This window comes from Polyodon spathula, chromosome 16 (genome assembly GCF_017654505.1).
Source record: "Polyodon spathula isolate WHYD16114869_AA chromosome 16, ASM1765450v1, whole genome shotgun sequence".
NCBI lineage: Eukaryota > Metazoa > Chordata > Actinopteri > Acipenseriformes > Polyodontidae > Polyodon > Polyodon spathula.
In genome coordinates this window covers 11,888,167-11,916,036 of record NC_054549.1, presented here as the reverse complement: position 1 = coordinate 11,916,036, position 27,870 = coordinate 11,888,167, and the positions used below count along the sequence as shown (strand labels likewise).

At 39.6% G+C, this 27,870-nt stretch overlaps 2 protein-coding genes across 4 annotated transcripts; both read left to right on the top strand.

Moving 5' to 3' along the window:
• The first annotated feature begins 3,901 nt into the window (after positions 1-3,901).
• On the top strand, positions 3,902-10,611 carry LOC121329302 (tumor necrosis factor receptor superfamily member 14-like). Of its 3 annotated transcripts, none has more exons than XM_041274847.1 (9): positions 3,902-3,981; positions 5,205-5,301; positions 5,511-5,636; positions 5,945-6,103; positions 6,206-6,296; positions 6,702-6,850; positions 7,392-7,408; positions 7,889-7,992; positions 8,417-10,611. In XM_041274847.1, exons 2-9 carry the CDS (start codon positions 5,289-5,291, stop codon positions 8,445-8,447), a joined length of 690 nt encoding a protein of 229 aa, XP_041130781.1. In that variant the 5' UTR covers positions 3,902-3,981; positions 5,205-5,288; the 3' UTR covers positions 8,448-10,611. The 3 variants fall into 3 exon arrangements, with proteins under 3 accessions (XP_041130781.1, XP_041130780.1, XP_041130782.1); XM_041274846.1 differs by lacking the exon at positions 3,902-3,981 and adding an exon at positions 4,283-4,437; XM_041274848.1 differs by lacking the exons at positions 3,902-3,981; positions 5,511-5,636 and adding an exon at positions 4,284-4,437.
• A 4,904-nt stretch (positions 10,612-15,515) lies between these two features.
• On the top strand, positions 15,516-24,377 carry LOC121328736 (myo-inositol 2-dehydrogenase-like). The gene is made up of 9 exons (XM_041273744.1): positions 15,516-16,812; positions 19,355-19,894; positions 20,005-20,075; positions 20,463-20,571; positions 20,663-20,793; positions 21,673-21,780; positions 21,945-22,063; positions 22,257-22,413; positions 23,204-24,377. The coding sequence occupies exons 1-9, from the start codon at positions 16,568-16,570 to the stop codon at positions 23,350-23,352; spliced, it is 1,629 nt and encodes a 542-aa protein (XP_041129678.1). The 5' UTR covers positions 15,516-16,567; the 3' UTR covers positions 23,353-24,377.
• The last annotated feature ends 3,493 nt before the right edge of the window (positions 24,378-27,870 follow it).

Sequence of the window (27,870 nt, the reverse complement as noted above, 5' to 3'; positions counted from 1 at the left end):
TATTTAACATCATGTATAAATATATAAAGTGCGGTCATGGGTTGATTGTCTGTTTTCCAGGGTCCAGTGTTGTAGACACACAATGTGAGGAATGTCCTGATAATACATATTCAAATGGCTCATTGGAAACGTGTAAACCACATACTGAGTGAGTGCTTTAAAGTTTCATTACATCACAATTTCTTCATTTAAAAACTACAAAATGTAATCAACTCTGCATATATAAAAGATCTGGAGATATTGATGTCAATGATCACAGTGATTATGTGGAAGTGCATTCCATTCCACGGCTCTGGAACCGTTGTTTCTTTCTCCTGGTAGTTGTCAATCTGAGGGACTAGCAAAGCCTGGAACCCCTGCCTCGGACGTGGAGTGCAAACAATCATCTGTTAACACTGCAGTCATAGCTGGGACCATTATTGGAGTTGTTGTACTGACAGGTGTAATAGTAGTAATACTGTTGGTTTACAAACACATGCACAATAATAAAGGTCAGTAGGCTATTTATGTTTTTTTTTTCTATTTAAAAGCTTACCTTTGCAGTGTGATCCTATAGAGTTTCTGTTTTAGTTTTGTGATGCTGGCCAGTTTACAGGGAAGGAATCCTTGGCTTTCCAGTGCATGCCATTGAGAGACTCGCTTCCAACCAGGTCCATCATTATTGCATTGATTTCAGCCCAGTCAATGTATTGGTTGAGGATTGGATTGGAGCAAAGTTCTGAGGTTGCAGACAACTGGCCAGGACTCCCAGTGCACAATGCCATTGCTGCTGATGAATGCTGATGACATGTGTAGGAATGGCCCTCTCATTGCCTTTAGCTGAAGTGTCTCATTTGTTGAGGGATTGTGTAGATATCTGTACTAATTCAAAGTTTTTTTTTTTAGGTGGTAGCATGGAAAAAGAAAAGGGAAAGGTACTGCAACTGTTTTTATATTATATTATCTAAAACAGCAGAGCGATACTGTGACCCTTCCGGTCCAGGACCTGCATTGAATCCCAGTGATGACCATGCCCTAGCCATTATAAAGTATAACAGATATAGATACAGCGGCTTGAACTTTGAGCTATATTTCAGCCTTAATGATGAAATTGAACTAATTACATATTACCATAGAACCTAGAATTAAACCTAGAACTCCCTAGAGTTACTTACCCCTGATTTAAACTGTATATACATATGTATGTATGTAGTAAAAACATATATCTATATACGTTTCAGAGAAACATAATGAGATTAGATTTCAGGCTCAGGCAACCCTTCTAACAGATTGTTCTTTTGTAAATACAGGAAGGATACACACCTGTCCCAGGTGTGACTATGACCAATGGGACAGACAGTGTAGCTGTAAGTGTTGAAAACTCTCCTAGACATGGAACCTCATCCCAGGAATCATCTTTCGATAACACTGCTGGCAGCACCATTGCAAAAGACCTACAAGTCAATCCGATGAGCAGCTCACAAACCTGGAGCTCACACAGAACATCTACTGCTCAGATAAACAGCAACAGTGAGTATCCTTCACTGAGGATTCAGAAATGATGTTTATTTTTGGTTAATAGGAGCAAAACTGCTCTCAGCAAAATCCTAGGTTTTGGGTAATGAATTGGCATCTATATGGGCTAAATTACCAACCCAACCCCTTGCTGGCTTCATACAGTTGCAATCGGGTTATTTAATACCTTTTATTCTTGCTTCGTAATAGACCCATGCATGCTCACCTCAGGGAAGATTATAAAATTATGTCATAGTTCATTAGCTAGTTTTCAGGATTTAGTTGTGTAAGGAGATGACATAGAGCAGGTGGCATTGCTTTGTAACACAGCATTCATAAAACTCAATTTCAAAATGTTTTCCTTCTCTATTTAGCAGACAGCATTGTGGATACAGCGATGCATTTAAAGGCCACAGTTCCACCTGAAAATGTGACTGACTTGACTCTATATGAACAATCAAAAGACGTAAGAAGAGATTCTGGAACGTGCAGCCAGACAAGTTCAGGAGCAGTGAACAGTGAATAGTTTTCCCTGTTTTTCTTCTAAAGACTTCTTTCTAATAGCAACTCGTCTATGGGTCACCTCCTGGAGCATTAACACAGTGGCCAGCCTGGACTCTACAGGATGTGGCATCAATGGATCAGTCATATCTTCACATACAGTTAGCTGTTGAGCTGTGTGTGGAAGCTGTATCTAGATATCATGGCAACTGCAATTGACTGGGAGCCAGACAGCAGCGTTACTAGTGATTGAGCCAGGAATTGGGTTGGAGAAAAAGAACAAATTGGGATATTTTTTAACAATGGTGGATGGAAGATATGCTCTGGATAAACTGGATCTGGATCTACTTTATTAGATTTTTTAAAGATATATAATTTGTGAATATTGTTAAATAGATATTATATACTGTGTATGTATATATATATATATATATATATATATATATATATATATATATATATATATATATATATATATATAATTGTAAACACCTTGCACCTGTTTCTGTCTATAATGATCATTCTGAACTATTCAGCACTCAATAGGGCTGAAATACTAAAAACTCACATTTTAATGACAGGTTTTTTTACTGGAAGTCTTTATTGTCTTCAAAGACCAAAGGTTTTAGTTTCCTTTAATGTTTCTACAATGATCACGGTACATCTTTCCATGTGTAAAATGCACACCACCTAATGTATTCTGTTCTGAGATGGATGCTTCATTTCTTCTTTCCAATAATGAACTGTTTTTTTTTTTTTTAAATAAGTTTAGATTGCATTTCACTTGTTTTTACTTAAAGGTAGATTTAAGATGCTATTTACTTTACAAGATGTCTGTATGATTAAAGTGTAAATGTGTTATTTTCTTTAGTTTTATGGAATTGAATGTGATTCAGCAGACTGCTAGATCTGCTTTGTGAAAGAAGCCCCAGGGGCTTGCTTATGTATTGCGAGACAATATGGTGGCATGCTAGCTAGCAGATATTGCAGACTGTATTCTGTTTTAAAAAACACATGGCGTGCTTTGAGATACTGCGGTGTGAAAGACGCTATATAAATAAATAAAATTGAAAATTGAAATATGCTAGCCTACCTGTCGTATTGAAATACGACACCAACTGCAATTCGACTGGAATATAAAAGCAGTTGATAGTGATTGAAGTAGCAGGTGATCTGATTGATAGAACAGGTGAGTGTTTGGTTTATTTAAACAGGTCAAAATACGATTGCTTGCTTGAGTGCTAGCAGTGCTTTGTGGCTGGCCCCTGATTTTGCTAGCATGGAATCTGGTTTAATAACCAGATAAACTCACCGTTTATGTCTTTCGGCAATTGGCTTTTGAAAATGATGTCCAGAGAGAAGATAAGCTGGTGAATGTGTATAATGATCTTACAGTTTCTTCTGCATCCACTTGCATGATTGTCTACCACCATCAATGCTGCCAACTATTTTAAAATAAACCTTTTCACATATATATATTTGATCATTTTGTACTGTAAAAGAAAATCTAGCCCATGCAGTCCAAATACAGCTTTGAGCACCTTGAGGTCAATAATATCACCTGTGATTAAAGTTTAATTGGAAGACATTTTAATGCAGAATGAAAGTACAGAATTCATGAAGGGGCTGATGGAAATAAAGAAGGGGAAAGACTAATTGAATCAAGTTTACAGAAAGGGCAGGCAGTGTTTTATCATTGTTTTTTAATTTCTCTGGTATGTTTTCAGCTTGACAGTAATAATGTCATCTATTTAAACATGCCCTGTGCTTGTCGGGCTGCATGCTCTGACAGAACATTGGACACGCCCCAGGCTCTGTATAACCATTCAAATGTACTGTAGTCAATATTACCACCGTCTGAACAGCCCAGCCTGTGGGTTTGATCAAAGGAAACACCCTCTTTTGTAAACCACCCAGTCTATCCATGTGTGATTTGCAAAAGAAAAAAGGCACTATCATACGAGGAGACAGACAGCACCTGTTAAGGTATTGAATGTATTATTATTATTAACTGTTTAGCATCCTTAACATAGGATAGTGTGTGCCATTATCTAACCAAAACTAGGTTACTCGCAAATGCTTGCTGTTTGTAGTAGTACTAGCCAGGTGATTTTTCTCTGTGCTGCGTGAGTAGTCCTAGTATTAAACAAATGCTACGATGGAGACCTTTGCATAAAAAGAGGAATGGAAGGTGGTCTTTGAAAATCGAACTGAATTTTGATCGCTGTATTAAAACAGTAGTCTCCTCAGATTAAGGGATTAATCTATGATGGGTACGTGTAGTGACCTGTTGTAACCTATAGAGGGATTATACTTTATTTCCAGTAGAGCGCGCAGTAGAATTGTTTGCTGAAATTAAACAGGTTTAAATATTTTATGTTGGCTGCTTGAATATGAAAAGTAACAGACGTTGTGGTTAAAAGTATGCTGCCTTCATTTCTAGTAAGTATGGCACGTTGTATTATTGTATAGCTGTGTATGTTGTTGCGTTCTTGCAGCGATTCTCTGTGTAATGGCGTACTACCGCGTTCGTTAAAATCAGCCCAGACAAGTTTTTTTTTTTAAAAACGAAACAAAGTTTGAAACTGCGGACTACTAAAAACAATTAGAAAATGTCTTTTTAATATACAGTTTTACTACCAAACGCTTCTAGAAACCACAAACATGACGGTGTTATACATTATAAGAACACTGGCGACGTTTTAGATTTAAAAAAAAGATGCAGGTTTTATGGATAATTTCTTTTGTGTTGTGCAATCAAGGGACCGTCTTAAAAGTGCAAGATTTTAACAATTAGGAACAAAAATCACCTGGCGACATGAAGTACATGTATCAGAGCTGTGTGTTCCCCAGTAACTGCACAAATATCATCCCCTCTTATTCGTACAGACTCGATAGGTGAATTTGGATTTTGTGTAAAATTGACACATAAATTTGATATGTAATCCTAAAAGTATCACTTTATTTTGTGTATGCTATTTTAAGATCTACTTTAGGCGCCAGTAATTTAATAACATTAGACTCACTTTGCAGACTTCATAAGAGCAAATTCATTGTGAACCAGGACCACTGAAGCTGAAGTTAACGACCTTCAGTAATTACTTGAATTATTGTCTTTTATTGAAATGCGTCAGGCATTGTTCTTTAGGTTTTCATGCTGTTCTGGTTTTGTATATACTGTGCACATACTTTTTATTTCTCTCTTTCAGGTGATTCTGTTCTTTGTAAATATTAAAACTGCTGTTTGCTCTTGCGCTGCTTCAGAATTTTCTGTGGACAGACAGTGTTGCCCCATGTGCAGTGCAGGTATGTCCGCCTATTATTTGTGTGTGTTTAGACAATGTCATAATACTCATTCATTTTGTACAAGTCTGGGGGGGTTATCGTTTGCATTGTATGAACTGCAGCAACATCTACAGTTCCCTCTGACGAGTCCTAGCTGAATCTGGAATTGCAGCTGTTAAACTGCACGCTGTGCTAATAGTCCCTGTCATTTTAATAATCCTGTTATTTAGGCTCTTCTGTATACAAGCCATGCACACATGACAGCAGTACAAGCTGCATCCCGTGTGAACGCGGTACATACACTGAAGAACCCAATGGATTACTTAAATGCTTTCCGTGCAAAAACTGTGATCAAGGTAATAAAGTAAAGAAATTGATACACTAATGTATTTTATGTGTTTAAAAAAAAAAAAGCAATTAATCAGAAGAAACTGATACAGACTACTGAGTGCAAGCTGTTTTGTATAATTGTAATATAATTAGTGGTCTGACTTAGAGGTCAGGTCCATTCAGTAGATGCTATAGATGATATTCATGAGTCGCTACCACTAATGTCTACTGGTTACAGCGGAACCCAACATTAACATCTCAAACGAATGTTGAACAACAAATGGCATAATTATATATATAGTTTACATTCAGATTTTTTTTTTTTTTTTTCCAGCTTTGGGCCTCACAGTTCGTCATGAATGTCAACGTCATAAAAACACAATTTGTGGTCCTTTGACTGGATATTTCTGTTCTGGAAAAGCAAGGGGTGGTGGCTGTGATCAGGGTCAAAAACATACGGTCTGTAAAGCTGGACAGAGAGTCCAGTCACAAGGTAAGAGCATGAGCATTGTGCCCTTTTTATATGCTGTTAAAGGGCTACTAGCTCAGTGCAAAATCAAACAGAAGAAAGAAAATGAAATGTTTTATTATCCAGGGACTGCTGAATCTGATACAAGATGTGAAGGCTGCCCTGAAGGAACCTTCTCAACACAAAACATGTCATTAGATTGCACCCCCTGGACAGAGTAAGTGCTTTAACCTGACTAGTAGCTGTTGGGGGGCAGGGGGGGGGGGGGGGGGGGGGGGGATACAGTGTTCTATTCAAGTCTCTACTCAACATTTTAAAAACATTGATACAATCGAGAAGACTTTGATTACTGTACTTCCTCTGGGGTTTTTAAACAAATCACTACAACAGTCTGTATTTTAAACCATGCCCTGAATTAATGAATTATTTCTGACATGCTGTGAGATTACTATTGTCAAGGAGACCAAGTGGAACTCCAGGGAGCACAGTGTGTTTGTGTAGGAATGCTAAACCAGAATGAACTAACTGGATAAGAAGTTAGTTCAACAATGCAAGTAATTTGGAATGTCAATCATTCATGTGTGCAGTTCTATTGACCTTTTCTCCTTCTTTTTCCTACCAGTTGTGCATTAAATGACAAAGTGAAGTATACAAATGGGACTTCAACAGCAGATGTGCAGTGTCAGAAAAAACAGCCTGTTGCTTTAATAGTTGGAGTTATGGTTGGATTGTTATGTCTTGTTGTCGGAGTCATCTGTTGGAAGAAGAAAGGTTAGTAATCGCTTTGGAAAGGGCCTGACCTGTATTTCATGTTGTTATGTTTTCAAAGTTACAATGTTAAGCTGGTGAAGTATTTCATGTAAGTGAACAGGAGATGGCTGTTAAATACCGTATTCCTCCCATAGAGCTGCTTGATTAGTGATTTGTTTCATGCTGTGATGTGTGATCACTTCAGAGCAAATTTACCAGGAGCCTGATAATACAAACTAAACATATTTGCAAGCACCTAAAAAGGCTGTGTGGTCCAGTGGTTAAAGAAACAGGCTTGTAAGCAGGAGGTCCTCGGTTCAAATCCCAGCTCAGCCGCTGACTTGTTGTGTGACCCTGAGCAAGTCACTTAACTCTTTGTGCCCCGTCTTTCGGGTGAGACATTGTAAGTGACTCTGCAACTGATGCATAATTCACACGAGCACTTTGTGATGATGGTCCACTATGAAAGGTGCTATATATAAATAAAGATGATGATTATTATTAACTGCACAAATAACACTTTGATGTCAACTAACTAAACTGATGTGTTTTTTTCCCTTAGGTATTTGTTTAAATAAGGTAAGGTGATTTTATATTTTGGCATTTTATTTGTATAATAATAATTTGTTTAATGAATAAATCTTACATGAAACTTTAAATACAGAACATTTTGAAAAGAATTGGTAGATCTACAAAAACACAAGAAATGTTTGCTGTGCTGTATTTTGTGGTCTGCAACATATTTGTTGCAATACGTTTATTTTGTTGTGAATTTTGCAGCATGTAGAATTCAGTTTTTCTTTATTTTTTCCACTAAACATCTTATTTTGTATTACCAGTTTCAATGCTAAAAGGAGTAAAAAGGCAAAAGAAGGAATAGTTGACTATATATAGCTATATATATATATATATATATATATATATATATATATATATGTGTGTGTGTGTGTGTGTGTGTATATAGAGAGAGAGAGAGTGAGAAAGGACACTGAAAATTCTTAAATACACCTTGATTTGTAATAAAAACGACACTTTCTCCTACTGTTTATTTTCTTATAGCAATCCTCTGAAACAGAAGATAAAGGGACAGAAGAATCTGTTTTACCAATACAGGAATCAATGCTTCCAGCACAGAATGAGCAACCAAATAATGCGAGCCACAGGTAAGAACACACACACACCTGTTTACATGCCCACTCGCTCCAAGAAAATCAAATCTGTCTTCCTCTTACTGGCAGCTCTTTGAGTCAGTGGTGAGGTTCTAGAATGACATGCATTGTCAGGTTTTATTTATTTTATTGCTTGCAGCACCTTGGTCTGGTCCTGTCGGAGCTCAGAGACTAAGCAAGGTTGGGTTTGGTCTGTATTTCAGTGGTATTCTGACAATGTGATTTCTGTAGAAAAAACAAAACAAAAATAAAACCACAGTAAAAAAAAAATGAAATAAAGAATGATAAATATTTGAAGGAAACAGCATTAATCCACAACATTTAGAACAGACTCCCTCCCTGTGACCTGCTTCATATGAAGACCGGTACCTTTCAATTTGAACACTGATTAAGCCCATTTTACTTTGTTTGCATGAAGGATGTACCCATCCCTACCAGTGAAAACATGATGATTGATCCATCAGAGTTGATGTCCCCTGAAGGTATTGATGATGACCTCGTTTTGGTCAGACCTGAGCCCGAGAACAGCATGGGCGTGGCTTTTCTGGTTGGCACGTCAACGTCGCAGAGCTGGACTCATCTGGAAAGACATACAGATTGGCACCTTGTACAATTAATTTTCTTGCGGTTTTGAATTTTCCAGTCATAAGACAAAGACCAACCAACTGAAATGCCCAAATAATGTAGCAGATCCTTTTCTTGCAGAGTAACTTGTTTTGAGCTGGAACAGTACTTCTCTTTTAAGTCTTTGCATCTGACTTTCAACACCGTGCCTGCAAGAGTGAGCCAGAGGTACCCGAGATAAACAGTAGTGCCAGCAGGGAAGTTGGGTGTCTGTCATCTCTAACCCCCGCCTCTCCAGGCTGAGCTTCAGTGAATCAGAAAGAACAGCAGCAGTACGGTCCGAGTCTATCTGATCACAAAGTAACCCCCGGAGATACTGACTGGGAAACTGCCAAGAAGGGGGGTCTTTACATGGAAATAAATAAAATAAAAATACAAATGAGGACGTTCTTTAGATGTAAAAGGAAAGAAACACAAAGAATGGGCGAGGCTTCCGTGTTAAAGTTGAGGTCATTCCCTTTTGTTTACCATTGGTATCTCTGCCCAACCCCACTGTCCTGTCACATGGCCGTTCTGTGTTACCATTGTATTACATCCACGCATCCTCCTTTTTACAAGGATATGTGTGACCTGTTCCCTGTTCTGTTAAACCACAGGTCAGGAAGGGAAGAGTTACCGTACAGACTAGGTTAATTCCCAAGGCAGTAGAGTGATAGTTTTGTTGCGTTTTGAAAATGATTTACACACAGTGCCATGATTGTTAATGATAAGGGTGTGGCTCGCTTGCAAGAATGTCAGCTAGTAAACAATGTATTAGTACGTCTTTGGGTAAATACAAGTTTGTAAACTCCTACAGAAATCCACGCTCTCTGAAGAGCGTCAGACTGACCTGAATCTCAAATTTACAGATTTACTGTTTTTGCTTTCCTTTTGTTTTTTTTTTCTGTTTTTTTTTTTTTTTTTTTTAATTTTTTTTTATTTTTTATATAAAACTATGTGAAACTCACACGGTCATTGCATTGAATTAATTGCCCTCGATAAGGCTATATTGCACTGAGTGAGCAGTGTGGTTAACCACAGAGCTGACAACCCCATGAGAATAACAGAGCGAACTGCAAATGTACTTTTACAAAGGAGAAATGATGTTCTTACAGTGTTATCTATTACAGCTACAGTTTCAACTGTACATTGCCTATTTCACTGTAATATAGTATAACTCAAATCATTGATGTTTTTTTTTTTTTTTTAAGTATGTTCTGGTATTACAGTAGTTTGTATATATGTAAATAAAGGACCACATTGTAAAGCAAATGTTTCAATGCTGTTATATATATATATATATATGGCAAAAACCCTGTAACTGGCACTGCAGTATTTAAAGGGGTGACAAACTGACATTCTAAACTGAGAATGAGAAAATGGAAAAAGGGCGTTGGCTGGGCAACATGTTCTTATGAATTTACACATTTCAAACGGATACATTTAAGCATCGAAACTGCAAAAAACAACCGTAATTACTATGAGAACATCTTTTTAGAGATTCGTATTTTGGTTGAACATTACAAAAACGGATAAATAAATAATATTTAACTGAGCATAGCCACGTCTGACTATTGATATAGATATAATCTATACACACGTATTTAATTGCAGGTTGAAATTTGTGCCTAAAAATATACAGTAGGCCTTAATGCTGTTCCCGGCTGACGTATGTTTTATTTTAGTTGTAAACTATTAACAAAACTGGATAATCACTAAGTCAAAAGTTAATGTAAGTCTCTTATGCAAGTTAAACGTTTTAAATAAAGTTAAACAACAAACGAATGTATATTTGAGCTAATTTTGTTAATACAAATGTGAAAGTGAAACAGGAGGACGTGTCCTACGAACGCTATTATGACTGTTAAATAGAGCCGTGACTAATCTTGCAAAATTAAACGCAACTAAGCTTCATGTTTACGAAGCAGAGACAAGTTTATCAGAATGACCAAATAAACGACAGAATCATACATACGAATTGTTTTATGCGATAATAATGGTCACACACAAAAAAAAACAAAAGTTAGGGACTATCTACAAAGTTATATTATATATATATATATATATATATATATATATATATATATATATATATATATATATATATATATATATATATACCTTTTAACAACCTTTTACAAAAATTTTTAATGAGTATCGTGCACAAACAACATTGAGACGTACGTTTGTTGTAACTCATCATGCACACAAGGATTGCCCGTGTAAAGTTACGGGGACCTCCAATGACGTTAGAAGGTTAGACGGCAATCAGCGCAGTCGCTATTAAGGTCCCACACAAAAAAGGACATTCAATATTATATTCAGTGTTATATATATATATATATATATATATATATATATATATATATATATATATATATATATAATATATATATATATATATAAATATATAATTTTGCAAAAACCTGACGCATGATTTAAATATTTAACCATGGGTGTGTTTGCTAATGAATTACAGAATCCTCATATTATCCCTTCGGTCACTGCGTGTAGTATTGCCGTGTTAAGATAGGGTTACAACATTTTGTTTCTCGTCAATGAAGTATTACAGAAACCCTAGGAGGTGTGCATAATGCTTTGCTGGTGGAGTTCACACTAGTAGTGACTCTTTTATGGATATTGGTGAGGATGCATGGTTTTGATCAGACATTGCCTAACAAGCATTAATCACATGTTTAGTGAAATAGTACATAACCAACGTTGATCAACAGACCTCGATCCAGATAAATGAATGAATAATATATTACAGCGTTGTGCACTCTTTTTGGTTAAAATAGCCGGGTCGCCGCCCACATTCCAAATGTGTTCATTTACCAGGACAGAACCCTTGAGATACGCATCTCAATCACAAGGGGGTGCTAGAGAGAGCGGCAAAAAATAACATGCAATCAATGGCAAACACAGTTGTGAAAGAGCTACAAATACGCAGGCTCAAAGTGAATGAAAGGTAAAAACGTTACCATGCAAGTGTGAAAAAAAAAAAAAAAGAGTAGCAAAGATATAGAAGTTTTATTTCCAGATTAAATTGCATTAATGGTCTTAACTAGCGTTGAAATCAAAAGACATATTTTGGAGTTAGCCTTAATATAACGAATAGTATTGCTATTTACAATTTGTCACGTATCTATATTATATATATATATATATATATATATATATATATATATATATATATATATATATATATATATATATATATATATATAAAACAAACAACAAAACAAAACAACACACACAAAGGTGATGGATGCTTTAAGAAAAAATCGCAATGTCTAAGACCGCAACAGTTGCTTAAAAACCAGCATAGCACAATATGATTGTGCCACACAAAACTTCAATTTGTGTTTCAGTGTTTGACGACACCTTGTTGTGACTAATTTCGAAAATAAAACTAAAAGTTTAGTATTCTGCAGTATATTTGCTTTTTTTATTTTTCAGTTGTTGTTGGTTAGGTTCTCTACCTGCTCGGAAGTTTGTTTAATATGATCTCCACTTTGCCACTTTGTTCGATACAGGTGAGTTGATCAGTTATTGGATTATCCCATTATCATTTTGCTCAGTTTGATTGGTTTCCCTCTTTGGGGACGTTTCAACTTGGAAGCGAAACTTGAAAACGGGTAACAGGTGCCACTTTACACATTTTCCAAGGAAATTATAACAGGGGGGGGGGGGTAGTTGTTCGACCTTCTCAAATATTTCGGCTAAGACTATTAGCGTTTTAACAAAACGAGTCTACTGCTGGTCAAAATAAATAATACAAACGAATGGCTACCGGTAGGTAGATAAATATTAGATAAATAATATTATAAAGATAAATATTCTGGTGAAAAAAAAGAAAAAAACAACATCCTGTGGGGGAAAAAAAACCCCTGAAATGTTGTGCTTCAATAACATATGCTAAATGAATGACGATAAACGAAACCAAAACCAAATTATGCAACCATTATTACGTATGCTTTTTTCTCCAGATAATCGCTTTGCTTGTTGTGTCTCATTCAATTGCGAGTGCCTGTCGACCTGATGAACATCATTTCAATGGGCAGTGTTGTAGCTTGTGCGAAACAGGTAACCGGGTTTAAAAACAGGCTATGGTTTTTCACTTTAATATGTATTATTGTTGTTAATGAATATCACACCACGTTTTTGTATTGCATTTTCAGGCAGTCATGTTTCACAACATTGCACAGCACTGCAAAAGACAGAATGCACCCACTGTTCAAATGGCACATATATAGATCGCCCCAATTGGTTAACAGAGTGTCGAACATGTAAAGTCTGTGATTCTGGTAAGAAAAGGTTTTTGTTTTTTGTTTTTTTTTGGTGTGCATCCTTTACAAAATATATTGGCAATGCTGAGTCTAGTTCCCATAACTCCCCACAGTTGTAAGAATTAGGCTATACTTCTGTACTGATGTGTTCCCTTAAGACCGACCCAAAGTTCTGTTTCATTATGCATTGACATGTACACTTGCGTAATTTCTCCACCAGACTTGGGTCTGTTTGTTCGTCACCAGTGTAGCCTTGTGCAAAACACGGCCTGTAGCTGTTTGAAAGAGTTCTTCTGCCTGGATAGGGACGGGGAAAGCTGCCAGCTGTGCAGGAAACGCAGAGTCTGTCAGCCAGGACAGCGCGTTAAGCAGCAAGGTAAGGGAACGCGTTGCTGTTTGCAGTTTTAATACTATTGTGATGTTTTGTATAATCCGTTACTGTACCACCATTGGATCACATTGCACCCCTTAAAAGGCTGCCACTGGCTTTCAATGGGTAATCTTAAGATATGACTGGTTAGCTGGAATTACAAGGAGTGTCTTGATAGCAGAAAAGTGTTTTGTGAGTTCAGTTCAAAACCATTTGATAATTCTGTGAAATGCTTGTTAATGTATTGAACAATATTGGTTCTGTATGCCGGGTTCAGGATGAAACCAAAGGGTTCTTAATTAGGGGTTCCAGAATGGAACTGCTTATGAGTTCCAAACATTAAGCACCCCATCTGGAACCCCCACTGAGGGGATCAAATGATTCTTTTAGCACCCTCACTTGGTCAGTATGTAAGATTTGGTTCTATACGGAACCTAAACACAATAAGGGTTCCAGACAGCAAAATGTTATTTGTTTAAAGAATAGACCTCCTTTTAAAAAAAGGGGGGTCTTGAATGACAGCAATAACAATACATGTAGAAATATTTCACAAGACTAATGTTTAAGATGAAGTTGCTTTTTAAAAGTAAAATAATATATTTTGATGTGCAGGATCTGAAAACTCTGACACAGTTTGTGAAGACTGCCCCAAAGGTACTTTTTCAATTGAAGAAATGTCCCTTTACTGCGCACCCTGGACTGTGTAAGTGCTAGTATTCATCAGTAAGGCACTCGGCATCTTGTGTCTATTGAACTGTACATGAAAAAGTGAGTTCAACCACGCTTGAATGAAAGGACTTCCAAGGGATTCGTTAAACACAATTCATTCTTTTATTTCTGTACTTCCTTCAAAGTTGTAAGTCAGGTGGTAAAAATGGAAATTCAACAACGGACGTTGTGTGCGAGGAAGAAGCTGCAACACCATGGACTGCCATTGCTGTAGTTGGAGCCCTTCTGCTTTTCGGACTCCTCATTGGAATTGGGTTCACTACGAAAAAAACAAATCTTTTGCAGCGTAAATGCTGTGCAAATCATTTAACAGGTGATCACGGTGGTAAGTGAGGTTTACAAAAATCTTGTCTCTTGAAAACCATGCAGTTTCATTTCTTAAAGTGAGTATAATGCATGCAGGTCAGTCTGTGCCATCTCAACACGATGCATGTGAACCAACACACAGCGAGACAGAGTTTCATTCACCTCTGGCATGGTTGCAAAATATAACCCTCATTCCCCCAACCCATAAGTGACATTGGCTATTGATTATTAAACCCTTGTTCCGAGGAATGTTAATTTAAAAGATAAACCAATCGCTATGCAGGGTTTGTCTGACTTCCAGTGCCTCTCATCCTGTGTGTAGATGCCACCCTGTGCGTAGAATATATGGCTTTGTTCTGAAGTTAAACAACCCTTTATGTTTAATAGCAGTTCATGCCTATAGTGTGTTTTGTGATTTTTGTAGTCAGTCAATATGGTGTTTATGGTGTCTCTTATTCTAACCCACTGGGATCAGACCGGTCCACCCAAACTGCATGAGATATCACCTCCTGTATTTTTTTTTCTTCTGTAAATTAAATATTGATATACATTTTTGTATTTATTTTTTAGATTCAAAACCTGACGCTGAACAGCAACCTTTTTCCCCCTGAAGATTGAAAGCTAGCGCCCGTCTTTACTGATTATTTTCACTTATTATTCAGCATTTGAGAATGCATTTTAGAATCTATGTGTTTTATGTTTGTTAGATTATTTTGTACAATATTTAAAAAGTGGTAATTAAAATGCATTAGATAACTACACTGTCTGTGATTTTAAACCTGTATTATCTGAGAAACTTCACTGTGGTTTCAACAATGTACAGTTTCAAATGTATTTTTTTTTTTTTTTTAAATGATGCAATTTTACCTGAATGGCTACAACATCTCCTAGATGGCAGCACTGAAAACGGCACCTACCGAAGAAGACACTTGGTGTTGTCAGGCACAATGCTGGCCATCTGATAATGATCCGCAAGGTTGTGTAGTTATGAATTTATAACACATTGACAGTGCTGTGGTGTACAGTCGGAATTCAAATACAGCAAAGAGTTTTGTAGAATGAAAAAAACGCACTTCCTTGGTTTTATCCCTCCAGACCTCCAGATGGTGATAATATGAGTAGGACCCGGGTAGCGCTTCAGTTTAACTGGCATTGGATCAGTGAGGAAGCGCGAAGCAATTCCTATGCGCGTTTGGGGCGGTTCGTTGGACCCGGATCGGGTAATAGAAGAGGGGGTGTATCTCCCTAGGTTAGTTTGTTGTACTGTACAGGGCAGGACAGGCTAAATTCGTGTCGGGTGTAGGGTTGTTTTGTAATCTAGTAGTAGCGGTACTCTACTGTGTAGGAGGGCAGTGTGCAGCTGAAAACAACATCCTGGTGTGACCACAACCGGGGTTGCATTTAGCCGAGGCTTGAGTGGAGAGAAGATAGGACACGACCATACTGAGGAATTCGTGTTTGTTTTTGTAAGCATCTGTCTGAGGATTTTTTTTTTTTAAATAATGTACACAATTTAGAAAATAACACAAGACCGCCGTGCTTATTGGATGAAACCAAAGTGCAGAAGAAAGGTACAAATAAAACTGGACTTCTCACAATGAACTGGCTGGCAAGCTATTAGATCGATGTAAGAACTGAAAAGGAACCAACTTTCATTAAAGTGGAGACAAGTTGAGGAAAGTAAAAATAACCGGATTAAATATTAAATGCTACAGATACTATTCGTATGCAAATACCAAGAGGGCGATACGAAAGTACTGCGATTTAAGCAAATGTACAGTGGGGCTAGGGGTCGGAGCCAGCTTGAGATGGCAAAGCAAAACAGCGAAGCGAAAAAGCGGAAGGAAATGAAAAAAATTACTTTTAAGTTACTAGAATTATAGAAAAATTTAGCATGTGAAGCTGTCGAACGACGAACCGAATAAATAGAGACCCGAGGCTTTGTGGGGGGAGGAAAAACAAAACTTGACAAACCAAAACAATGCTTTAAATAATGTTGGGGAAAAAAATATCAGCTCAAGAAATATTTCACCCACACACACACGGATGATTAAAAGCACGACGTGGATTTTGACTGCGGCTATTCTCACCTGAGCGCACCTACCTGACTGCGCCTCTGTCATAATTAGTAACCGAAACTTTGTTTGACTCTTATGGCTTCTTCTTCTGAGCAACCGGTGCAAACCTCTCGGCGAAATTAATAAAACCAGACGAAAAAGATAAAACAGGATTTGGTCGTGTTTTCGTTTTTTTTTTTTTTTTTTTTCACAAGATGGGGCGAAAGAAAAAAACCCTGCATGACTACGCGGCGGAGTTCCACGACCTGGCAGTAAAGAGACACGTCGTGGAGCAGCACGACTCCGGGGAAAGGACCCGAGTGGAAATCCTGTACTGTAAATCCTGCGAGGTACCGGTGAGGGTCCGCAGAGACAGGATACTCGAGCACCTGGCGTCGGCCAGACATTACCGAAACAGGAGGCTGATCAAGCAACAGTGGGACAGAAAGCCCGTACATGTGTAAGTGTTTCCTGCAGCATTGTCTTTGAGAATGTACCTGGAGACGGCAGAGCACTTTTACAACAGAGCAACCCATGTTCGTCCCCTATGTGTTTGCTGTCTCCCCTTGCTTATCTCATGGTTATATTGTTATATAATGATTTGTATTGGGTGTTTTTTTTTTCAATAAAAGATAGTAAATGTTAATTATTGTTTTCTGCCCCAGTTACACCTCTTTGATCTTGATTCCCTGTCAAAAAGGTATTGACAGTGTCGACCCAAGGGACTTTTTCAGCCTGAAAAAAGAAACAAGGACCAGGGGTCACAAATGGAGTTTAGAAAAAGGGGCATTCAGAACAGAAAATAGGAGACACTTTTTTACACAGAGAATTGTGAGGGTCTGGAATCAACTCCCCAGTAATGTTGTTGAAGCTGACACCCTGGGATCCTTCAAGAAGCTGCTTGATGAGATTTTGGGATCAATAAGCTACTAACAACCAAACGAGCAAGATGGGCCGAATGGCCTCCTCTCGTTTGTAAACTTTCTTATGTTCTTATGTTCTTATGTGTCTGCTGTTCCCTCAAGGTGAAACATTATCAGCTTTGAATCTGTTGCACCTCCTGGATTGAATGTGCTATAAAAGTTTATGCAGTTAGACTCCTGTTGCAGGGCTTGATAGCAACAGGTTATAGGTAAAGGGTAAAACCTGGGATGGCTTAAACTTGTATGCACGGGAGGTCTTCATTTCTGTCATTGCATTGCACTGTACTCCGAGCTGATCCAGGTAGCACTGTGAGCCTTAGGTTAGATAAGGGTTTACAAGCTCCAGCGAGTCGAAGTAAACTTCCAATGAATCCCTTAACAGTTTGCATTAGCTGTGCAAAGACATCAGACATTTAAAACATGACATTTTTTGTTTGATAGGCTATTCAGCCTAGTTGTTCAAACTTTTTAGGTATTTTTTAAAAGAGCGTGTTTCGTAGCGGGTCAAATCGAATGCTTTCCTTGGACATTAGCGGCCCTGATCAATTCGGCTTTTATCCAGGGTAAACTAGACCAGGTATTTAGACTGTTCTGCTGTAGTAGGTCTATTTTATGTAGTTGTCAGAAGCAGACACAGCAGTTATTTCCTACAGCGTCAGTTTTTACCGAAGGCCACCTAGCATTAAGCTCAGACCGGCGCGTCAGTGGAAAAATAAGAGTGTAGAAATAACAGGAATTAAAAAAATATGGTGCAACTTTCGGCCACCATTCTCATCACCCATTCGTTTCCATTCCAGAGAGTAGGGCTGTAGCTGAAAATATATTGGTGTGTGTAAATGTGCTTCAAGGTAAAGCGGTCTGCTGGTAAGGGACAAAAATACTGTAGGTGAACTGGTGTATGAATCACTGAGCTCTTTTTACACTGACGATATTTAAACAGGGAGGCATTAAAACAAGAAGTGATGCCTTGAACACTGTGGCTGGTCCCTGGGGTTGTGTGTGTGAGCGAGGGAGGCTGACACTGCTAGGTGTTTGGAGAGGAAAATCCTGCCAGCGGTTATGAAGACTAGGAGAGGGGGATACAGAGCTGGGAGCAGCAGCAGCTTTTTCAACAGAGAGGAACTCTTGTCTTCAGAGGGATTGCAGTTGGGAGCAACCTCCTCAGCTTCAGCCTGTCCTGCCTGAAGGAGCAGCTCCACACGGAGGGGAAGTCACTAATGCTGGGGGGGCGATAAGAACAGGGGGATTTCTATTTTTCTCTCTGTGTTCTGGCCCGTCTAGCCGCCTCCACCTGCCTGGCGACAGAGGTACTGTGTTTACTCCAGTGCTTTAAAAGTAAACAGAGGGTGGGAGATAAGGTTTCTCGTTTATGCCTGCGGAAATGAATTATTCTGCAGGACACACTACAGGCAGTTAAAATAGGAATGAGCTGGGGTTCAGCGAGATAGCGCTCCGGCCAATCAGATGCTGCATTATTAATGCACACATTAAAGTGAGCCATTTCTACAGCTCCTGTTTGGGCTGTTATACGCAGTTCTGTCTGAAAGTACATCTCTTTTTTTTATTATCAGAGTATATTTGTCAGCCGTTTTGTGGAACGCAGTCTGTCATGAATGAGTTGGAGTTCAGGGTTTAGGGCTCTGGACTCCTATCAGTTAAACAGTACCAATAGTACAGTAATCGTGCTGGCTGGGGCAGTGCAGCAAGAATTGACAAAGCACTCGCACACTCTTCATCTACTATCTTTTAAAATAAAAACTTACTCCCCAATGGGTCTACTACTGTATGCAGGCATGGTCATTTTTCAATTACAGAATAGCTAGTAATTCTAAAAATAGCTTTAGCTAAGCTCTATTGTTCTGTTTTTATAGCTCTTGCTTCACTAAAAATAAGTGCTTTTACTTCCTCTACCGCTTTTTCGGTTGACTGGCTTGCAGTGAAGCCATACAGAAGAAGAAATAACAAGGTAAACAAGCCACAGCTGTGAAAATGTTCAGTATTATACCGAAAAGTGGACTGTGGTGAGCAATGCGAGAGAAGTGACATATTTTTTTTTTTTTTTTTGGCATTTCTTTACAGATCAGCACCATCGGACCTCCACTTACCTGTCAGACTCGACTCATCTTCCCTGGCCTCTCAGCCTCCCCTCCTGCCGGGCACTCCCAGCTCCTCCGTCTCCTCCTGCTCCAGCAGCCTCCCTCCCCCGTCTCTCCCACTGCGCTCCAGCAGCAAGAGCTCCACCTCTTCTGCAGCCACTTCCGAGGCCACTCCCTCCACCTCCGACAACCAACCACACAACTTCTCCAGCGGGCGTGTCAGGAGCCCGCCTCTCCCTGGCTGGCCAACCAGTCCCTGGCTGGAGACGACCAATAGTGTTGGCCTGCGGGCGGGCGCAGGGGGAGGGGCTGGGCTGGGAGTTGGGGTGGGGCTGGCTCTCTTTGGGGTGAGCAGTGGCAGCAGGGCACTGTGCCACAGTCTGGTTGTAGAGAATGGCTGCCAGCTGCTCTACATAGTGGAGGATCAGCGTTGGGAGTTGGAGGGTGTCTTCAGCCAGGAGCATCTGACCCACACCAGGATGCTGCGATCCCGGGACACCGACATCGTGCTCAGAGATCAGTGGTAGGCTGGGTTCTCACAGCTTGCAAGGCTTTTTTGTAGTGCTACTTGCTTTATTAATAAATGCTACCAAACTGTAACATTATTATTGTTGTTCTCATTGTCTTTTCTAGCGTTTCAGGGGTGGTGGTTTGTTCCCCTCCAGACGAAGCCTCAGTAATAGTTCTGGATGCCTTGCGAGCAGGTGGGTGTGTTCAGCCTGTTTTTATCAGGAGATGCAAGCTTTACCTTTAAAAAGTTAGCACAGCTGCACAGTAATTTGACTGTTCCGCATGCTTTTCACTATACCACGAACAGACCATTCTTTACCAGACATCCGATTTACAGTACTTTACCATAACATCCCTGTTCTTGATCTGTGCTTTAACCACGGTATACCACATTAAACCTTTACAGGTGTAGAGCTACACGTCTGTGTATTTCCGTGAAGTCTCTGCCTTAGGACGCGCTTGTTGTCAGTTAGCAGAAACATTTCCATGATGTGTTTTGCGTTTCTTTGTAGACTTTATGTTTACATTTTGGTAGCGAACTTCAGTGGTGCTGTTGATTGTCACTCGCCTGTCTTTCTCAGGTAAAGGGGTGTTCTGTGAGAAGCTTCCCAGCCTGAACAGACACATCGCGGAGTCGTGTTTTGATGAAGCCAGCCGCTGCGGAAAGCCTCTGGTTTGTGGATTTTTCAAGTAAGTGCTGGTCTCTGCAACCTAATTCTATGTGAGCCACATGTGTATTTTTTTATATATAGAGATAAAAAAAATCTCTATATTTCTTTAGGCGTTTCGACCCAGCCTTGCAGTTTCTGTACAAGAGGGTCCGTGAAAATGAAAGGCTGGGTAGAATTCAGAGGATATCGACTGTCAGCAGAATGTATCCCCCTACCTCAGTGGCAGCGATCAAATCCTCAGGTATGGAGCGGTTCAGCCTTTGGATTGGGTGACCCAGATTGCTTCACACCGCGGTGCATTCTGGGACTTGTAGTCCTTAACTTAGAGGAGGGCCATTTGATTTACACAAAACCAATTTTGGTTTCGTAGGTTTCCCATTCAAAAACAAGGGCTTAAAACCTATCTAGGTTTGTATCAACACGAATAAAGGAATATAAAATGAATTTCGTCTTTACAGATTTCATTAAACCACTTATTCATTGGCAAACTCATATGGCACTTAAGTGTGTTCTGTCTTTGTGATTGCAGTAATGATGAGCATGTCTTGCTACCAGCTTCCTATTCAAATCCTGAGATGGTTTTAGTTTGACTTTAATATAATGGATGGTTTCAGGAAACCTGTTTTGGTTTATCTTAATCGAATGCATCCTTGAAGAATAAGAGATATACCAGAATGCTTTGCTCCGTGAGCCCGGTAAGGTGCACGGTAGATTTCAGGGTCAATTCTGTAATTGGGCGCCTGTGGCTTTGAATACCAGTGTTTATTTTGAATCTATTTTTAAAGCTGTATTTGTTTTCAAGGTGACATCCTCTATTTCCTCATACCGCCTGGCTTCAATAAGAGCATTGTGCTCAGTGAGTCCAGGCTTCAGCAGGAAGTGGCTCTTATTAACACCATGCAGGTGCATCAAGAAAGCAGGCTTTAACAAGGGGTAAACAACCCCACAACCAGGAGCGACAGTAACGCCAGTCTAGTTACAATGCCACCATAAGCGCTGGATGAGTTTTATTGCTCCTATTGCATCCAGGCGGTCTGATTGTGTGCAAAAGAGGGATGCTCTTTGCACTGTTTACCTGGCAACCCCCTAGCATGGCTTCTTACTGCTCTTTGTGTCCTAGGTGGGATATTCTACAACACAGCGGTGCACGACATTGACGTCATCTGTTGGCTGCTGGGAGAAAGTGCCCCAGATACCATCTTTTCTCTCGGACATGCATTCTGCAGAGGTATTTCAAAGCAAACCAACTCCTGTTTCTTGTACAAAATGATCTGTGTGAATTTGGTATTTGTAAATGGTGTACCATTGAATAGGACAGCTAACAAAGTCTTCAGAACGCACTTGGATTGCATTGATGAGAGTGAAAGTGACCTCTGTGCTCCGTCCTTGCAGAGATGGCTGCAGTGAAGGAACCCGACTCGATCTCTGTCAGCATGAAGTTCCCCAGCGGTGCCATCGTCTCCCTGGACACCAGCCAGCACTGCAACAAGAGCTGTGACCAAAGACTGGAAGTAAGTACGAAAAAGACAATGGGGAGTGAGTCGATCGGCACTGTTATATATACTGTCAAGCTGTTTTAATAACAGGATAACACAATTCCCCTAGAGCTCTTCCTTCGTAAGCTCTAGAGGCACGGAGAGAGCCACCAGAGCTTTCCAGGCAGTGCTTTTGCAACGGTCTCTCTGTGGCTCCCCCTTTCCCCAGGTGCACGGGACAGAGGGCTCCCTGCAGATGGACAATCGCAACCCCTTGGGAATCTCGGACCACAGCACCTCAGCGGCTCTGTGTATGCAGGACACTGCAGATCGCTACAGAGATGCCTACAGAGAGCTGCTGCGGCACTTTCTCAGGACACTCAGAGGTTCGTTCCGGCTTTCTCAATTCACACAGCTCTGTAAACCTGCCGACAGGGGTGTGTGAAGCTTCCCTATCTAAAATGCTTAGCTAATGCGTTCATGTTTGTTTCGTGCAAAAGTATTTTAAGACCAGTGGTACAGTCCTAAATCAGCACACCTCCTAAAATATTGATTTTCTTATACTACAAATTCATATTTTTTTTATTTGTAGACTGAACTTATAGTAACATTTAGTAGAAAATGTATTTATCTCATTTCTGCAAGTATTTCCACACAGTGCCTTTCTCTTGTCAGAATGCTTTACTTTCTTTCATTGTGTCCACAGTTGTAGTGGATGCACTGCTGCTGTCGTCTTCGCCAGCATGTTTAGCCTTCTTAAACAAGCAGTTTGTAATAGAAGAAGTTCCTTTTGCTCTTTTCATTGCATCAAGAGGACTGCTGACTGAATCAGACTGGAGATGTGTCATGTGACTTAGCTTGAATTCCGGCTGGACTACACCACTGCTGCCTGTTGAAAATAGTTCCTTACTTTCATTTTTAAACTCTTCCATCAGAAAGTTCAGGAATGTCAGAGGAACGTTTAAAAAATACTACTTGTATGAAACAAACACTTCATTTTAGGGCAGAATCGATTTTAGAGAATCATTTCCTGATTGCTTTTACCTGATGCTTTAACGAAGATGGCCCATAAGGTCTTGTAACTGGAAACAGTGTTGAATGGTGATTCCAGCAGGGCAGTGCTAAATGTTCTGTAGAATAAGCCTCCTCTAACTCTGTTTCTCGTTGTCCTGGCAGGAAGGGAAAGCCCTTTCTTCACCAAAGAGCAGTACTTGTGGACAATCCAGGTGGCAGCCGCAGCAGAGCAGTCGTGGAGGAATGGCTCGGCCGTGGACCTGCGTAACGAGGCTCTCGACACCACTATCATCAAGACCGAGGTGCAATGAGGGGCAGCCTGGAGCCCCGGAGCCACGCAGCCTGGAGCCCTGGAGCCACGCAGCCTGGAGCCACGCAGCCTGGAGCCACGGAGCCATGCAGCCTGGAATCATGCAGCCAGGAGCCCCGGAGCCATGCAGCCTTGAGCCCTGGAGCCACACGGCCTTGAGCCCTGGAGCCACGCGACCTTGAGCCCTGGAGCCCTGGAGCCACGCGGCCTGGAGTCCCGGAGCCACGCGGCCTGGAGCCACGCAGCCAGGAGTCCCGGAGCCATGCAGCCTTGAGCACTGGAGCCACGCAGCCTGGAGCCCTGGAGCCACGTGACCTTGAGCCCTGGAGCCATGCAGCATGGAGCCCTGGAGCCCTGCGGCCTAGAGCCACGCAGCCTGGAGCATTTTTGATACTTGACAGGAGTCTTTTTTGTTTTAAAGCAGTTGTCACCGTTATGTACAGAGTGAATCATTTTCTCTGTGTTCATTCAGACGTTTATAAAGGACAAGGATTTTCCAAATTGCCCTTTTAGGACGCAATCATTTCAATGGAAGTCAAGCTGCTGACGTTTTTGACACCATGCAGGTGCATCAAGAAAGCAGGCTTTAACAAGGGGTAAACAACCCCACAACCAGGAGCGACAGTAACGCGTGGCTTTTAAAAGGTTCCCCAAATTAAGGCTTTTTTTCAATCTCTTTTTTTTAAATTAAATAAAGTCAGGCCATGCATTCTTCAGTATCTGTGTCTGTATCTGTGATCTGTATATTGGCAATGACTACTCCCTACTGTTCATTATTCTACAATACTGCATCACCTCTTGGCCAGTCCTTGCATTGATTTTTAAAAATTTTTTTTTAATGAATTTTATTTATTTATTTGTCTTGAATATGTAATTCCCTGCAGAGCTTTCTAACCCTCCTGGCACGGTGTATTCCAGAGCAGAAGGGCGTGTGGTTGCGTGGTGGAAATTTGTCCTTCTTTAACTAGCTAACCATGGACAAAGCATTATTTATTTTTTCCATTAAAAGATCACTAAACAAGAAAATAGCGGAACTTCATTATTACGCAGCATAAACGATTGAGTGTCTTGTGAAACTCGAAATGGAACTTCACTAACGAAATATCTTGTGCCTTAAGTTTTGTCAGATGCACACTAATCAGGCCCTGATCTCAATCCAGCTTTACTGCACTGTTGTAACGACTGCAAAATAATTTGAATTGAATCTGAAGGTTCGCTACTGGTCTGGAATAAAAGACCTTGTCTGCATTTTTTAGTATCAGTATTTCAGTGAAGCAGGGTGTTGTTCTTAGAGCTGGAGTTAGACCACAAGGGTGCTTTAAACTCCAGAGGGTTCAAAGGTCACCAGGGTGACGACTGCAACAGAAAATGATACAAAGTTAATAGAAACAACAAAAAAAATACATTACCAAGTTGCTCTTGAAGGCCATTCTTTTAAATGGAGGACAGTGTTGTCGCTTTTATCTTCTGTTGGCACTGGGGCACTGCTGTAATTGTTGGTTAAGATTGCAGACAGAGCTACAGTATTTAATGACAGTGGTTACTTGATCTTGGAAGTACATCATGTTACCTTTACTGTCAGTATCCTCAGCAGTACCTTCACTCAAGGTCTTGTTCTGCAAAATTATTTGCTCAGTGTGTTTATGTGATTGTAATGAAATGGGTAAAGGATTTGTAGAATACTGCCCTTCGAGCTACACTGTGTCGTCACTCATGCAATTTCCACAGCTTTGGAGTCTCCTGTATTATTTACAAGGGCACCTACCTGAGGTTTTTAATTTCTTTACTATACCGTGCAAGATTACTTGTTTAGGTATTGGGACAGAGATGCAAAGATGCCACGTGCCCAAAAAACGATTAGGCATTGATTAATTTTTGTGTTAAAGCTGGATTTGAAATGCATCCAAAAGGATTCATTTTGAATTGCAAGAACTGCAAAATTGCTCTACGCTTTAGTACGGGTTGGAACAGGTGGGGTGTATTGCACACTTATTAATGTAATAACTATCATTGACAAAAACCTACCGACCACACCATCACTCCAGGCTGCATGAACTTCTATTTATAGAAACTTAATTGCAGCATTAAAGGCGTGTTGTACTTTAGGGTTTGATGCGGTGCTCTGTTGTAGCCAGCAGTTTACTGAGCACGCCACTGCTAGGTGGAGGGCTAGACTTTGCTATCTTCTCTTCTTTAGACAAAGGAGCAATAAGATTTTAGAACTGGGATCTGATTGTTTTTACAGTATGTATCTGTGAGTGCACAAGTACATGAAATATACGTTTTGAGCATTGGCTCAGCATGTAAAACAAATCTGTGAATCGTTTGTACAGATTTCGTCTTAATAATCAATTATGGTGACTGTACGGTGTGTGGTTGTAAGGCATTGTTTAAGTGAAATATTTTGCATATTTAAAGCGCTTCTGGTAATTTGTTTGTAAAGTAACTGCTACACTCGTTTTTATCTTGAGATGGTGCTTGTGAATTATAGGTCAGACAGGCTGGTGGGTTTATGAGACTTCCAGCTTGGGGCTCAGGCCAAATAAGGATCTGCTGTTTCATTTGTCCGTACTCAAAAACAGTCAAAGGTGTATAATACAGGTGTCCTTTATTGTGTTACAAAAAGCACTTGAAAACACAGCTAAAAAATGATTTTCCAAAGAAACATTACAAAAACAAAATTAAATAATTAACTACAATGACCAGTTCAGAGTACACAACAATTAATACTGCTTGAAAGAAAAAGCATTATTGAACATTAAAACGTACATTTTATTTTTCGTAAAATCTTAAAGCTGTAAAGTGCTTTAATCTGCTACTCGCTGCAAGCGTTAATTCCATGTGAGCAACACTGACTGCTGCCCTTTACCATAGCTACAGTATGTGCACCAGATTGCATTTCTCCAGAAAGTTCCCAGATATTCACAACTTGAACACTTGTTAGCTCTGACTAGCTAACTCATTGACTGCTATGTACAGTAAAATTATACGTGTACCAGTAGTAAGTGGACGAATGCATCGATCCCTTGCTTTTTCCCTGTAGCACATTAGCACTTAAAAGATTTGTTTTATGCACCAGAGTGGCCTGCAGTACAACATCGCCCTCTAGTGGGTACAGGGGTACAAGTTTTTGTTCTGCAAACTTAAAATGATTGGCTTATCTATCAGCGGGATCTAATCAACTGTTTCAGTGATTTAAACGACGGTGGTGTTTAGATCAGTCGAATAGACTGTAAAGAGTTTCTTAGTTTCTTTTTGCTTCAGCAAATTTTTAAGTTTTTAATTCCTGCCTTAAAGCCCAGTTAAAATCTATACAAGATTTTTTAAAAAAAATGTAAAAACCTATAAAATAAAATACAGTAAATTAAGTGCATCACGAATACAGCAGAGAGCTTCAGCTCCATACATAAAACATCTAGTAAATGTGCTTTCAGGTATATAATTAAAAAAAAAAAAAAAAAAAGGCATGGAAAATAGGTTTCCATCTCACCTCAATGACAAGTTCTTATATAACAGCTCTTATATAAACAAAACCATTTATCCCAATCTCAAGCTCTTCCGCACTGCGTGCACAACAAAAAGAAAATAAAAAAATGAAAAGGCTGCCTTGCACTGCAAGGAGTATTAACCAAATATACAGAATAATAAAAATTAATTCTGAAACAAAACTAAAGATTTGCGCTTTTTTTTTTTTTTTTTTTTTTTTTAGCACCAGAGAGGTAAAAATATTTCAGCATATGATTTGTGATCAAAAACATATTATGTAAATACATGATGAGAAAACTGGTTGTGGTTTACTGCCTAGGGAGAACAGAAAAAAAGCAAATCACTCCCTGAGCTGTAACCCAGATCTGGGAAATCTGAGACTGTACAAATAATATAAAACTAAAAAAAACATCACCAAGTCCATCTGCTTGTAGAGTAGCGGCAATTTGAGACACATCAGTGCAAACTGGCAAGTACTAATCCGTTCAAAGAGAGACCAATGGACTGTATCAAAATAGTAAAACAAAGAACTTTCTTAGATTAGGCTTCTCAGATCATTTAAATTGCGCTGCTTGCGATAAAGTAGAACAGAAGTGCGTTTGTCTGAACGTTTCAGTTTAACCCTAACCTGGATCACAGTCAGGTCACCTGTTTTTACCACTAAATTTCCACAATAAGCATAGATAACCCCAGAAATATGGCTGTATCGAAGTCTTACCATGTTGCTTACTGTATGTATCAATTGTATGTTATCTGAAATGGTTCTCTCCTGTGATTGTGTGATTAAAAGTGCTCTTTCCAGTTTACAGATCTTGCATATAAAGTATCTCCCATTCAAAAAACAATATCTGAAGTGTCTTCTGTTGAGTTAGAAGCTGGTTCACAAAGACAGGGACCTAGTGTAAAGAATAGCACACTATTATTTCTAATAGGAATGTGCAGTGGTATTTATTAGAACACCTCAAGATTGGTCATTTATATATTCTTTATTTATATACCCACCTGCATGAGAACTTCTGGGTGTGAAGTTCAA

Bases quoted from the DNA above. Each gene is read 5' to 3' on its own strand.
- LOC121329302 (XM_041274846.1), top strand. The intron at 5,302-5,510 runs GTATGTCCGCCT...CCTGTTATTTAG, and splicing joins TTGCCCCATGTGCAGTGCAG to GCTCTTCTGTATACAAGCCA. The intron at 6,104-6,205 runs GTAAGAGCATGA...TTTATTATCCAG, and splicing joins ACAGAGAGTCCAGTCACAAG to GGACTGCTGAATCTGATACA.
- LOC121328736 (XM_041273744.1), top strand. From the start codon at position 16,568: ATGGGGCGAAAGAAAAAAACCCTGCATGACTACGCGGCGGAGTTCCAC. The intron at 19,895-20,004 runs GTAGGCTGGGTT...TGTCTTTTCTAG, and splicing joins ATCGTGCTCAGAGATCAGTG to CGTTTCAGGGGTGGTGGTTT. The intron at 22,414-23,203 runs GTTCGTTCCGGC...TTGTCCTGGCAG, and splicing joins CTTTCTCAGGACACTCAGAG to GAAGGGAAAGCCCTTTCTTC.